This window comes from Mytilus trossulus, chromosome 8 (assembly GCF_036588685.1).
Source record: "Mytilus trossulus isolate FHL-02 chromosome 8, PNRI_Mtr1.1.1.hap1, whole genome shotgun sequence".
Classification (NCBI taxonomy): domain Eukaryota; kingdom Metazoa; phylum Mollusca; class Bivalvia; order Mytilida; family Mytilidae; genus Mytilus; species Mytilus trossulus.
Window position 1 is genome coordinate 16717887 of NC_086380.1, and position 12548 is coordinate 16730434.

At 30.7% G+C, this 12548-nt stretch overlaps 1 protein-coding gene across 1 annotated transcript in view; it reads left to right on the top strand.

Moving 5' to 3' along the window:
• The window catches only part of LOC134727397 (uncharacterized), a 35424-nt gene extending 23831 nt beyond the window's left edge, over positions 1 to 11593 (top strand). The window contains exons 6-10 of the mRNA XM_063591776.1: positions 4206 to 4325; positions 6077 to 6366; positions 7810 to 7963; positions 10236 to 10427; positions 11484 to 11593. Coding sequence (XP_063447846.1) covers positions 4206 to 4325; positions 6077 to 6366; positions 7810 to 7963; positions 10236 to 10427; positions 11484 to 11593 — 866 coding nt within the window. The remainder of the gene's footprint in view (positions 1 to 4205; positions 4326 to 6076; positions 6367 to 7809; positions 7964 to 10235; positions 10428 to 11483) is intronic.
• Positions 11594 to 12548: the final 955 nt, after the last annotated feature.

Sequence of the window (12548 nt, forward strand, 5' to 3'; positions counted from 1 at the left end):
TGGAGGTTGCATATTTAGATGTAGGTCTACGCAATATTAGATAAAACATAAAATAACGAAGAAAATCGTAAAATTTAAAACATGTATATTAATTATATTTACTGAATATCTTACCCCGAGCTGATATACACTTTGTCTAAGTTCTTGTTAAGTTAATGCTTTTTGGATTAACAATAGCGATCAATATGTAAGACAATATAAATTATTTCGACGACAATTTGTCAATCAAACCAAGTTCTTATTAGTTTTATATTTTTGGATTAACAATAGCAATCAATATGCAGGACATTTAATCTGTCTAATAAATTTTCACGTCGATAATTTGTAAATAAACCAAATTCGAAAATATTCTATATTTTTTGGATTAACAATAGCCATCATTATGCAGGACAATTAATCTGTCTAAAAATTATCACGACGATAATTTGTAAATAAAACCAAGTTCCAAATATATATTTTTTTTTTATTAACAACAGCGATTAATAAATATGCTGGACAATTGATTTTTCTAATAAATTACAGAGAGAATAATTTGTAAATTGAACAAAGTTCGTTAATGAATATGAAATATGCAGTGTGTTATAACCTGTCAACTAATGTTCATGCTTTAACAGAATGTGTCAAAGGTCGGAATGTAATATATTATTGTTATATATATTTTGAAAGACCGTCTTGAATACATCAAGGATTAGGATTATCTATCAGACAAGACATACTTTGCAGAATAAAAAAAAACTAGCATTTTGTGCCAGAGCATATGTTTTTGAAAGGTAGAAACATAAATGGTTTATATCAATGTCATATATGTAAATGGAAAACAAAATCTGAAGGTTCACCATACATATAAGAAGTGCAAAACGTATTATTTTAATATGATTTCGACTTTATTTTCACAAAAATGGGATAACACTTTGTTATTATGACCAACCCTACTATTTTTGTGAACATTCTCCTTTATTCATCAATGTACAGTATAGATGTGTGTAATTTCCAATTAATTAACGTTCAAAACATGTAACTCTTAAAGAAATTTTAGTATGAATGACATTTCTGCTTCTTGTCCAGATACTCAGTTATCTTTTGGAAAACAAATTCATTTTATTTAGTACATATACAAAGCATAGTAAAAAAAATCATACCCGTTCATTTTATTGAACCTTGTTTTTACTCTGAAAAAGTGAAAACTATAAGATAGATTTATGTTTATAAAGAATAAATAAAAAAAATTCTCAAAATATTTTTGTATTTGAACAAGACTTGGAAACTGGTAGTAAGAGAATCTCTGTCTATCATTTCTACCTCTTTTGAGCCCAGTACAAATAAAATGCATTTTATCGAAGCTATATATGGTTATTCTGCATATACTGCAACTGCTAAAACTTTTCCAATGGCATATATAGAGTACAACACATAATTTGTTTTTTTTTAACTTGAAGTGGACAACGTAAAATTGCCGCAAACCTATATGTTTTAGTGGCGTCATAATTAAATTTCTTCGGAAACTCATTGTCCCGTCAAAAGGCGATATCCAGTTAGTAAACATTTCTCGCATATAAATACAAGGTCAATGCAATTTCACTGCGCAAATAGCTCAGCTGCAGTATATGATACACAGGTTGTCTTTCAACATTTAAAATACCTTTTTTATGTGATTAATGTATTGATTTACCTGGTAAAAATACATTTACATTGTTTTTTTTCCTGAGAATGCTATATTTATATCTTCCTCGTAACAATTTTTTTTTCTATTAAATTATTCTTTTCAAAAGCATTGAGACTTAAGTAGTTTTAAATCATTAGTATTTGTTATTATTAATCTAAGAGCTATCACAAGTGAACGTATCAAACGTAAGTACTGTTAATTTAGAGTTTTTATTTTTATTACATTTTAAAAGGGGCATTAGTTAAAACTATATAAAAAATAATCTATGTGTTTTTGTTCAATCGTGAAAGTGAAATTTGTGAAATAAAATTAAAATTCCAAATGGGGAATATGCCAAAGACACAACATCCCGACCAAAGAGCAGATAACAAAACAAAGGCCACTAATGGGTCTGCATCGCAGCGAGACATTTCCCCACCAGAAGGTAGGTCTAGGCTGGAGCCTTAATAAAAATGTGTATTCGTTCAGTAAAAATGAACGTCATACTTAATTCCAAAACATATAAACGAACTTTATTTAAAAAAAACATACATATATAGGTCATATGCTTCTGACTTCTGACATATGCACACATGCAGCAGGGATGTGTGTGTGATCTCACTTCTCCCCTATACAACAAGCCAATGCAGAATAAAGAAACACAGAGCAAAAACGCACGGTAAAAATCAGTTTTAAAGTGTCCGTGCACGATTTCAAAAAAGGTAACATAAAAAAAAGGAAAATTATTCATAAATCAACAAAGGACTACTAGCAGTTACTGACCTGCCAGCTCGAGACATCAATTTAACTGATTGAAAGATTGTGTCTCTATCATACGATAATCAAAGACAATCCCATCCATGCAGGGTTTATTATCATCATAACTTATATAAGAAAAGTATAAACTCATAAAACTAAATGTCGTCATTGCAACATTTAGTTTTATAATAAATGTGTCTATTTCCGATGCAAAGACTCTATAATATACCACTTTCGAGTTCATCCGTCACCGGAAAAAACTCGTCAATTATACGCGCCTTTATCACCGTCATTTGTGCGTTTAGGGGCGTCGTCACTTCCATTCCAATGTTGAGCGAGTGGTTAGAAAACTATAATTCTATATTGTACGAATTATTCGGCAAATGGAATTCTCAAAATTGACAACCAGCACTGCTGTCATTAGGGAATTGTCATTAAGTACCTACAGAACAACCATTATTTCTAGTTTATCCTACACAGTGACGATCACTAAGACGCTTGATGAACGTAAATAGTGCAGGAATGCAGGCGAGCCCCTCGATCTGGTAAATGACGTCATAAAGGCGTGTATAATTGACGATTTTTTTCCGGTGACGGATGAACTCGAAAGTGGTCTATTGAATCAATATTTATATACCAAAATATGCAATCCTTAATGACCCAACAACTATGTTCCTTCTGAATAAGTATGTTTAAATGTTTGGTTAGCTTTTTGGATGAGTAACGACATTTTTGTGCTTTGTAAAGAAGGTTACAATAAAAGAAATACCTGAACGTATAAGATCTGCATGTTGATTTATATTTAGCAAAAATATCCTTGGAACGATGTTAAAATTAATTTCATGTTTTGACTAGTTTATGATTTCTTTCGTTAAAATCAAAAAACGTTGTAGCATATACGACCTAATCGAACAAGATATATCAACGCCATAAGATGGTGACAAGGAAACGTTTCCAACTAAAAATGGATAATTAACAAAAGGAAAAGAAAATTTATCTATTGAATCATACATTTTGGTATTGAGCTTCCAGTTGACGATATGAATATTAAGATCCAGGAAAGGACAGTGTTGTTTGATAGTATTAGCTTTCGTAGTATTTAAAGTCAGTTCGACAAGTTAAATCACGTTTAAGTTGTCATAATTGAAAGCCAATTTTAATCCAAATATCTTATTAACATGACAAGAAAAAGTATTAACATTGTGAAAATTTAAAAAGATCAGTTTACTATAACGCTTTTATATATATGTATAATTAATATCATTAGATTTTTCGGCCAACTGAGTAACTTAAAATTGCATAATTTTATACCTGAGTCATTGGATTAAAAGTTAACAAAGACCGATTATAGTGAATGTTACATATTTGTTGTGTGACTTGCAGGTTTTACATTTCCTCTCATTCACGACTAACGAAAATATGACAATAACCACAATAATCCTAGTAATAGGGTAGTTAGGATACAATTTTTAATCATCTTTGAAGTTATTTTAATACTCCTATTTGTCTTTTCGTCGCTTCTCTTTAGTTATTGTGTTGCGATTTGTTTTGAGTAAGGGCATTTGATTGATAACTTGATCATTTTCCTTGTTTTTTTTGGTTTTTTTCTGTTTGAAAAACTAGATTTTTCTTTTGTTGAAACATTATTTTTAATATCGTCTTTCCTCTTCCCCAATATGCAAGTGTATCACTGTCTTTTCCGTATTCTATAAATATGTAATGTCATGGTTTGATGAAAAAATAAAAAAGGATAATATTACATGAAGTTACAAAAATAACTAACAAAAGCACCTTTATTTTGTAGAACTTAGGTTTATTTTTATTAAAGATTCGAAAATGGTGTTCACAGGCTTTTGTTTTAATGTGTTGTGGATTAGTACAACCCTTGGCCTCACAGAAGCTATATATTCTACACATACAAATGGTAAGTCATACTGAAATTTTGCATGACACAGTAAGTCAATTAGAACATAGAATGAATCGGTAAATTTTCCTTAACAATAAAATGTTATTTAACAATAATTAATCTCTTCTTATGATTGGCTGACAGTGTTTTTTCTATCAGCTTATAGACATAATTTAGTCATTCGACCGTGATGTCATCATTTATGTTTTACTCCGGTTTAAAATAGAATTAGAATTAAATTATGAGGAATCATCAAAATAATAAAAAATGTGGTGCACACTTTGAAATAACTCGCTTCGCTTGTTATTCAGTGTGCACCACTTTTTGTATATTATTTCGTCATTTCCTTTCAAAACATGTAGGCTTTTTTTACTTGCTTAACTCAAATATTTAATAAAAATTATACCTTCATGTGCTACATGTGTTTAGTTAAATGAGGTCAAAATTTCAGATATTTGCTCAATACTCAAATTTTTGGACGAATTTTCCTTCCGAAAGAAATGCACAACTTTAAAGGATAACACAAGCTGTTTTATGTCAATTATTTATATGTTCACTTTTATATAAGTTTAATATTAATCAAAATGAATGTCATTTTAAAAAAAGAGGGGTCCATGAATTCGTTAAAAAGTTAACTAAGTTTGAATGATAAAAATCAGTCGTTAAATGCATCTTTTCCTGATTTATCACAGTTTGAGGTCGCGAGCAAAACATTTTACGTTAGCAACGTCATAACCTCCCCTGTAACTGTAACATATGCCCTTAATTAACAAACTTTAGACACGCACACTAAATTTGTGTTATTGGTATCACATGCTCCGATAAATAAAAAAAAATGTATACACATAATTCACTGAAAACTAATATTTAACTCTTTTCGAAACATATCTGTGCCATGTCAGAAATAGTTCAGTTGGTTTCAAACCGTCTGTATGGTTGTTATAGTCAGGCGTTTGTATATGTCTCTTATATGTCTCTTATAAAAATCACCAATTTTATTTTTATTTAAATTAGTATTTTTGTTTGATGTTTTTCATGTATACTATGAAACGAAAAGAACATTTGATACGACAGACAAATGAGACAGCCTTCCACAAGATACTGAATGACGTATAAGTTAAAAACTTTTGATCATAATACGACTTTTAACATCAACATTGCATCATTACAGTATAGAACGCTATATAACGGCCACAAACTGAATAATGTAAAAGAATTGATACAAAATTGGTTGATGTACTATACAGATAATGCAAAATATATGAGAACACAAAGCAAGCGACAAGCACCACACTACATGCTCCTGACTTAGAAAGAACACACTAAGAATTTTGCTGAATTACACATGATTCCTGGAGAAAAAATATCTCCCTCAACCGGTACAGTGTGATATCAGTACAACAAGGAAGCAAACTATCAATATCAAATGAAAGGGGATTAAAAGATCATTAAAAGCTATAAAACAAATAAAATCAAAAAAGTAGGTCAACCTTTTCAGGAGTATGTGCATTAAGATTTCATAGAAATCTTCCCGACTCTACCGTTCGACCCTTGTATTTCCTTCAGCCGGCAAGATCAAATCTGAAAATGTTGATAGTTTGATGATTTGTTAGAGTAACATATAAATGAGGATGGTCGGTAAAACCAGGTTCTTCATAGCGTCGAATTGCTTGTTTATCCGACATCGTAATTAGAAAAATATCATGTTTCAAATGTTTCACAATTGCACGAAGCATATTGCATTATTTAACATTTTACTCTAATTTCAGTTTCTGTAGGTAGATTTGACAATACGAGCATGTGTGGCATATTTGCACTCACACAAGATCAGAAAACATTCCAAATCAGATCCGATGGGCAGCATATCGACCCTCCCTGTTCACTTTATCTCATTGGTGTGAATTATATAAACAACAATTACAGTTTATCCGGCATGTGCTTTGAAATGTCTGATATAGCATTACCTTGTGGCAGAAATGATACACTTATTGTAAGAGGATGGAATTTGGATATTCGTCACAAAGACCAGTCAGTATTACTGTATGCAAATCAAAGTATGGTAGGTCAATGAGTATTCAATATCTCTATATATATTTATATATGTAGGACACACGGGTGATACACTATATCAACGAATGCTATTGAACTTTTCAAAAATACGAACAAAGAAAACAGAAGATCCAGTAGCCAACCATGTCATTCAGAACAATCATTCAATGACAAATTTAAAAGTTACCGCCATAGAAAGAGTATTTGGGACAGAAAATAAAGAAGCCTTTTGGATGAAAAATTAAAAACTTTAGAACCTGAACATGCTGAAGGACTCAACATAATGTATTAACGATAATAAATATATCTATATTCAAAAAGTGAAATACGCGGCAAATGAACGTCATAAAAGTTATTATAACGTAATGTATCCAGGCGATGTAATTGCTGTTTTAATGTTGTAATGTATTCCAATGAATTAGTCCGTAATGGCCGAAACGTATGGGAATTTGTGTTATAGTTTTTATTTTATATATATTTATTTATAAAGTAATGATATCATTACTAATTAATAATTTTAAAGGTTTTTTATGAATGTGATTAATACTGTTTTATTAAATGATAAGGATATAACCTAGCCTGGGGACGGTTGGGGTCAACTTTGTTTAAGGGACTTAGAATCTAAGTAATTTTTTTTATCAATTGATTAGGCGATAATAAAACAACATGATATAAATCTTAATTGTAACAAACCACTTACTTCTTACCTGGTGATGCTTTTCAGATTTTCAAAAATTAAAAACGAATTCAAAGTGTTTCGTCCAAGGAATATGGCTATACTTTACTTTTTTCTATAAAACTGTTTCCCCGACGGTAAAGAAGTGTATAAAGACATTGACAGTGTAAGAATGTATAGGCTACAAAGCCACTTATTATTTTTTCTCCATATTTATGATTTTCGTTAAAGTCTTAAAAATTTGATTCTATTCAAACCAAAGCAAAAAAGAATTCTAGACTTTCAAAAATGAAGTTGCTGGTTTATTGTTAATGTTTTCCACTATTTCCCATTTATCATTGTATTTCACTATTTTCCATTTATCATTGTATTTCACTATTTCCCATTTATCATAACTATTTAATTATAACAGTTGTCGTTCTTTGTGTTGTCCTGCAATAGACTGACCGTTTAACCGTTTAACATACCTCTATATAACAGGCATCGGATTAAGTGACTGCTTTGTTGGTGTTTAACACTACTTCAGTACCAGTGTGCCATCTTGGAGTGGCCAGCTGTTTAAGGTGGAGGGAGTCGGAGTTCGGAAAGAACATGTTATCTTATTTTTTTAATATGGTTTGGGCTACTATGGAGTCCTTATCAAGAAAAAAATAGTCTATCTTTGTATATTTTTTTATTTAATTTTGTAGATCTGTGATGTTCATATTATTTGATGTTAATTCAATACACTTTATGTCACTTGTGCATTTTCTTATAATGTTATGTTTACTTTTTCAGCTTGTTACAGAGAAAATCTTTAGATGTGACAAAAAACAAGATTTCACTATGAAGTATGAATTCTGTCAAGAGAAAGTATCTATGTTAGAAATCTTATTCTACAGTCCAAACAATCCATCTTCAGTGTTACCAACGATTACTGTACATTCGCGTGGTAAGATTTTAAACTTACATATCCCAAAACTACCTTAAAAAAACAGTTTATCTTCCCAATGTCAATGGTTCCCTGTCGATAATCTGTATATATATCCGATAGTGCTAAAAAGAGAGTTTAACACTCACACTCTGTCGTTCAAATAAAACGAGTGGCACAAACACCTGAATCAAAGAAATGTTTTGAAAATACCCGAACTCCAACTATAATTAAAAAGAGAAATAAAAATAAAAAAAGATATTGTTTATGATTTGTTTGCATCTAGGGATACCTGATTTCTTAAATTTAGACAAAATGCCTTCAAAAATTTGATTATTCATTCTGTAGTCAAAATGCTAACAGTTTTATTTGTACATGTTGTACATGTTGTATATGTAAATATCCGTTTTCAAAGATATTTTGATTTTAGATCAATGAAGGTGAAGTACTGGAATATCCGTAAATTTGATATGATAACTTTAGGGTAGAAATTTACTCAAAATGGTCTAGGTCAAGTGGTTCAAATCACATGCAAAGAGTACCTATGATTTAATCATATGCCCATGTTGCAAATTTGAAAATAACAAAAGACACTACACAGGTTTAACCGACTTCAGCCCAACCCAATGAAAAAGATGTAATGCTCGCTCTTTATATCTTGCTATTCGGTGTGAGACAAGGCTCCGTTGTGAAGACCTAGAATGGTTTATATTTACAAATTATGACTTGAATCGAGAGATGTCTCATTGACACTTTTATCTCATGTTCTCATATCTCATTATACAGATACCAACCAAGAAGTTGGATATATAAACAACAATTCGTTTTAGATTTATTAATGACCTCAAAACTCTGAATCAATTGAATGTGTACTGAAGGATATTATAGCCGAATAAGCATACTTTATTTATTACTTGTGTATTATTGGTAGGACCTAGAATCATTCATAAGATTGGAGAGGTTTGTCTTTTATTGTGCCAATTGTTTTAACTAAATGTGTTGCTGCTGCCTAAATCATGCCGTTTATTTTCTCGGTCAGCATATTTTTAAACCGGGACATCTTGTAGCTTACGAATATGGTGGTTTTTTTAATGCCCAATCGCTCAAGGTAACCTAAAGTTCTTTTCATCAACGTTGTCTGGTCTCTGGTGGATTGCTGTTACATCTCCGTTAATACTTATCAACAAACAATATGACAATATGCTGAATATACAAACAATCAAAGATTAAATCAAAAACATCAATCGATAAAGATAAACAAGTCAAAAGAAATGTTTCTGTGTGACGTTTGCATTCTGACGTCAAACACTCAATTCTACAGCAGTTGATTTAAAATACTGTATTAGTGAGCAATTGACGTGGTTGTTTTTTTGCGTCTTTGTTAAATATTTATTTGTTTTTGTTCTGATTGAGATTGTGTTACGGTTATGACTGCTGTAACCTTTTTTTGACAATTGTACCTACTATGTCAGTTTTTTTCGCGCATCGTTGAAAGTATAAAGGAATTTTATATGACTGTCATACAGTCGAGATGTTCCGTATCATCACTTAGTCAAAATGTAAAATATTGGGATTGAACACAATCGGTAAAATTTTAAATTTAATAGCTTGTCTAAATATATGAGACTGCGATAATATGTAGCAACTACCAAAAAATCATCAATTAATAAAGATAAATCAAGACAAAAGAAAATAAACTGGGTGAAACGCATATATCCTAACATGATTTCGTTACTTATACATGTATAACTTGCTATTCGAATCATCAATAAGTCAAAATGTAAACTTATGGGATTGAACACAATCGGTAAAATTATAGATGTTATATGTGAGACTGAAAATATTCAGCAACTAGCAAGTCAGTTGAGACATAGAAATGACGTATCGGTCAAACATTTGTAATAATTAATGTCATGAAGGGTCAATTACCCTTTTAGTTTTGATGTGTAAGACGTATACTCCTGAAACATTGAAAGTAAAGCCCGTATACTAGTTTTATGATCATTCGCGAGAAGAATGTATAAATCTAGAATACCCATAAATGGTCAATAAACAATTGGAAAGTTGAAATCATCTAAGTTAAGGTGAAAAGCATTACATGACGCATGATGTATTTGAATGTGGAGGAAGATAATTGTATGTACTTCGGGTTGTACTTTTTTTAAACGATTGATGTTTCGTAATAAACACAGCTCTTAATATAGAATGTGATTAAAACTTCTTAAAAATATGTGAAATTTTAAACATTATATCGTTTATATAAGCAATATATCATTTATTCTACTTTGTTTAGCGATAGTGGGCCCAACATATCCAGCACTAAGTTTACATGACATGGTAACAATGAAAATACAGATGGTTGGATGTAAGACATGTAAAGTAACAGCACACCAAATGGATTTAGATTTCCTTGATATAGTTATTGTGATTGTCAATAATGGTAACGAAAACAATAAGGACGTTGAAACCAGTTCTGATAGTGTTGGTAATTAGTTTTTTTTTTACTTTCAGTGTAATTCTTTTACTTTTTTTAAAGAGTCTGAACATGACTTAAAATGCATAACAAATTATCATTTTTTGAAATGTATTCTTACATACTTTTGATTTTTTAACCCTGTATGCTAACATTGTCTAAGTAAATTTTAAAATGGTTTGTATGCACATTGAACGACAAATTTTTGTGACGTATAAAAAAAATTCTGACGTCAGATACTCAAATCAATCAATGTGTTCGTATATAGTAGATGTTCTTTGTGTTCTGTTAAATTGTTCCTTTTAAAATTGGTATACGATGATGACTGATGTACCCATATTTTGACTACTTTATTTATTGTGGTTAATATTTAACGCATCAATGTAAATATAACGGAATTTGATGAGACTGTCATTAAAGTTAGAGGGTTAGCGCTATAGAACCAGGTTAAATCCACCATTTTCTACATTTAAACATGCCTGTACCAAGTCAGGAATATGACAGTTCTTGTCCATTCGTTTTTGATGCGTTTTGTTATTTGATTTTGCCATTTGATTATGGATTTTCCGAATTGATTTTCCCCTAGTTCAGTATTTCTGTGAATTTACTTTTTACTAGCTAGCTAGTGGTATAAATTGATGGTCGGATGAAAAAGGAATCAAAGAGGTTACATTATTCACTTGCATTTAAATATTGCATCAGACATGGGGGTTTTTTTTTGCTTATTTTAACAAAAGTGAACCAAAATGTATGCTAAAATCCTATTATTATTTTATTATCTCACTTTTTTTATGATTGAACAAAAATAAAATCTTATTCTATTTCATTTTCACATTTCGTAGCCAATGCATGAGTCAGGGCATAATACTGCAAAACTTTTGTATACCATGTTTTAAGTGCTATCAACCCTCATGCAATAACACAAATGACATAAAATATATCCGGAAAATATTTTCTGTCACATAAACATTTTAAGAAAATGGCAACAAAACAATATTTAATATTTATTTCTTCTCAAAACTGTTTTTTTGAATGATGTTCTTCATTTGTCTTATAATTCTTTTTAAGATCTCAATATTTTGTTACCTTCACTGTTTGGTTCTATTGCAACTGTTGTAGTAGCTGTGGTGGCAGCCTGCGCAGCGAAAAAAAGATGCTCTCCAAATGGAGGTAAATAATGAAGATAATTATAACAAGAACATTTTATGAATTTATCCCGTCAGAAAGCATTTTGTTTTGTATTTGCTTTCACCAGAAACGAGCAACCGAAACAGTTAAAGGGCTATATTACCACCAATGATCTTTTTTTAAATCGTCTCAAATTATAAGCTAGAAAAGAACATTATGATGTTCTTGTATTTTTCCAGTTGAATTTCGACGTATCGCTAGGTATGCGATACGGGTTTAGCTATGCGATACGGGGTATGCGATACAGGGTAGGTGATACAGACTGGAAAAAAACTTTATTAAATATATACAAAAAAGCTGTATTTTGTACTAAATATATGATGAATACTTATAATCATTTTTGTACATTAAATAACACTATAATTGGATAGTAAGTGCTCCTAAACCTCAGCTGTGTATGTCCAGTGTCTGCAATTATGAATGAGTGGTAACCAAAGACAAATGGGAACAGATAAAGGAAATATATTCAACTTTGTTTTTAGATAGAAAAACAAAATCTGTTAAAGTAGCCTAGTTTACATAAAATGTGTATGTAAAAAAATATTTGACGTTGCTCGACAGCTGTCAGTTAATCATACGAGCACCCTGACAAATAGTAGTCAAAGGTACAAGGCTTATACCAATTCAGGAGTCTGTTTATTTATTTGTAACATATTTGTTTTTCGTTATTTTTTGTATCGTAATTAGGCCATTAGTTTTCTCGTTTGAATTGTTTTTCATTGTCATTTCTGGGCCTTGTATAGCTGACTATATATGCGGTATTGGTTTCAGTTGTAATTTTGTGTCATTTTGGTCTTATGTGGAGAGTTGTCTCATTACAAATCATGTCTCATTTCATTTTTTCATATTATTATTTGATACGCCGGACTCGCGTTTCCTTCACATAAAACTCATAAGTGATGCTCAGATCAAAATAGTTACATAGTCAAACAAGTACAAAATTGA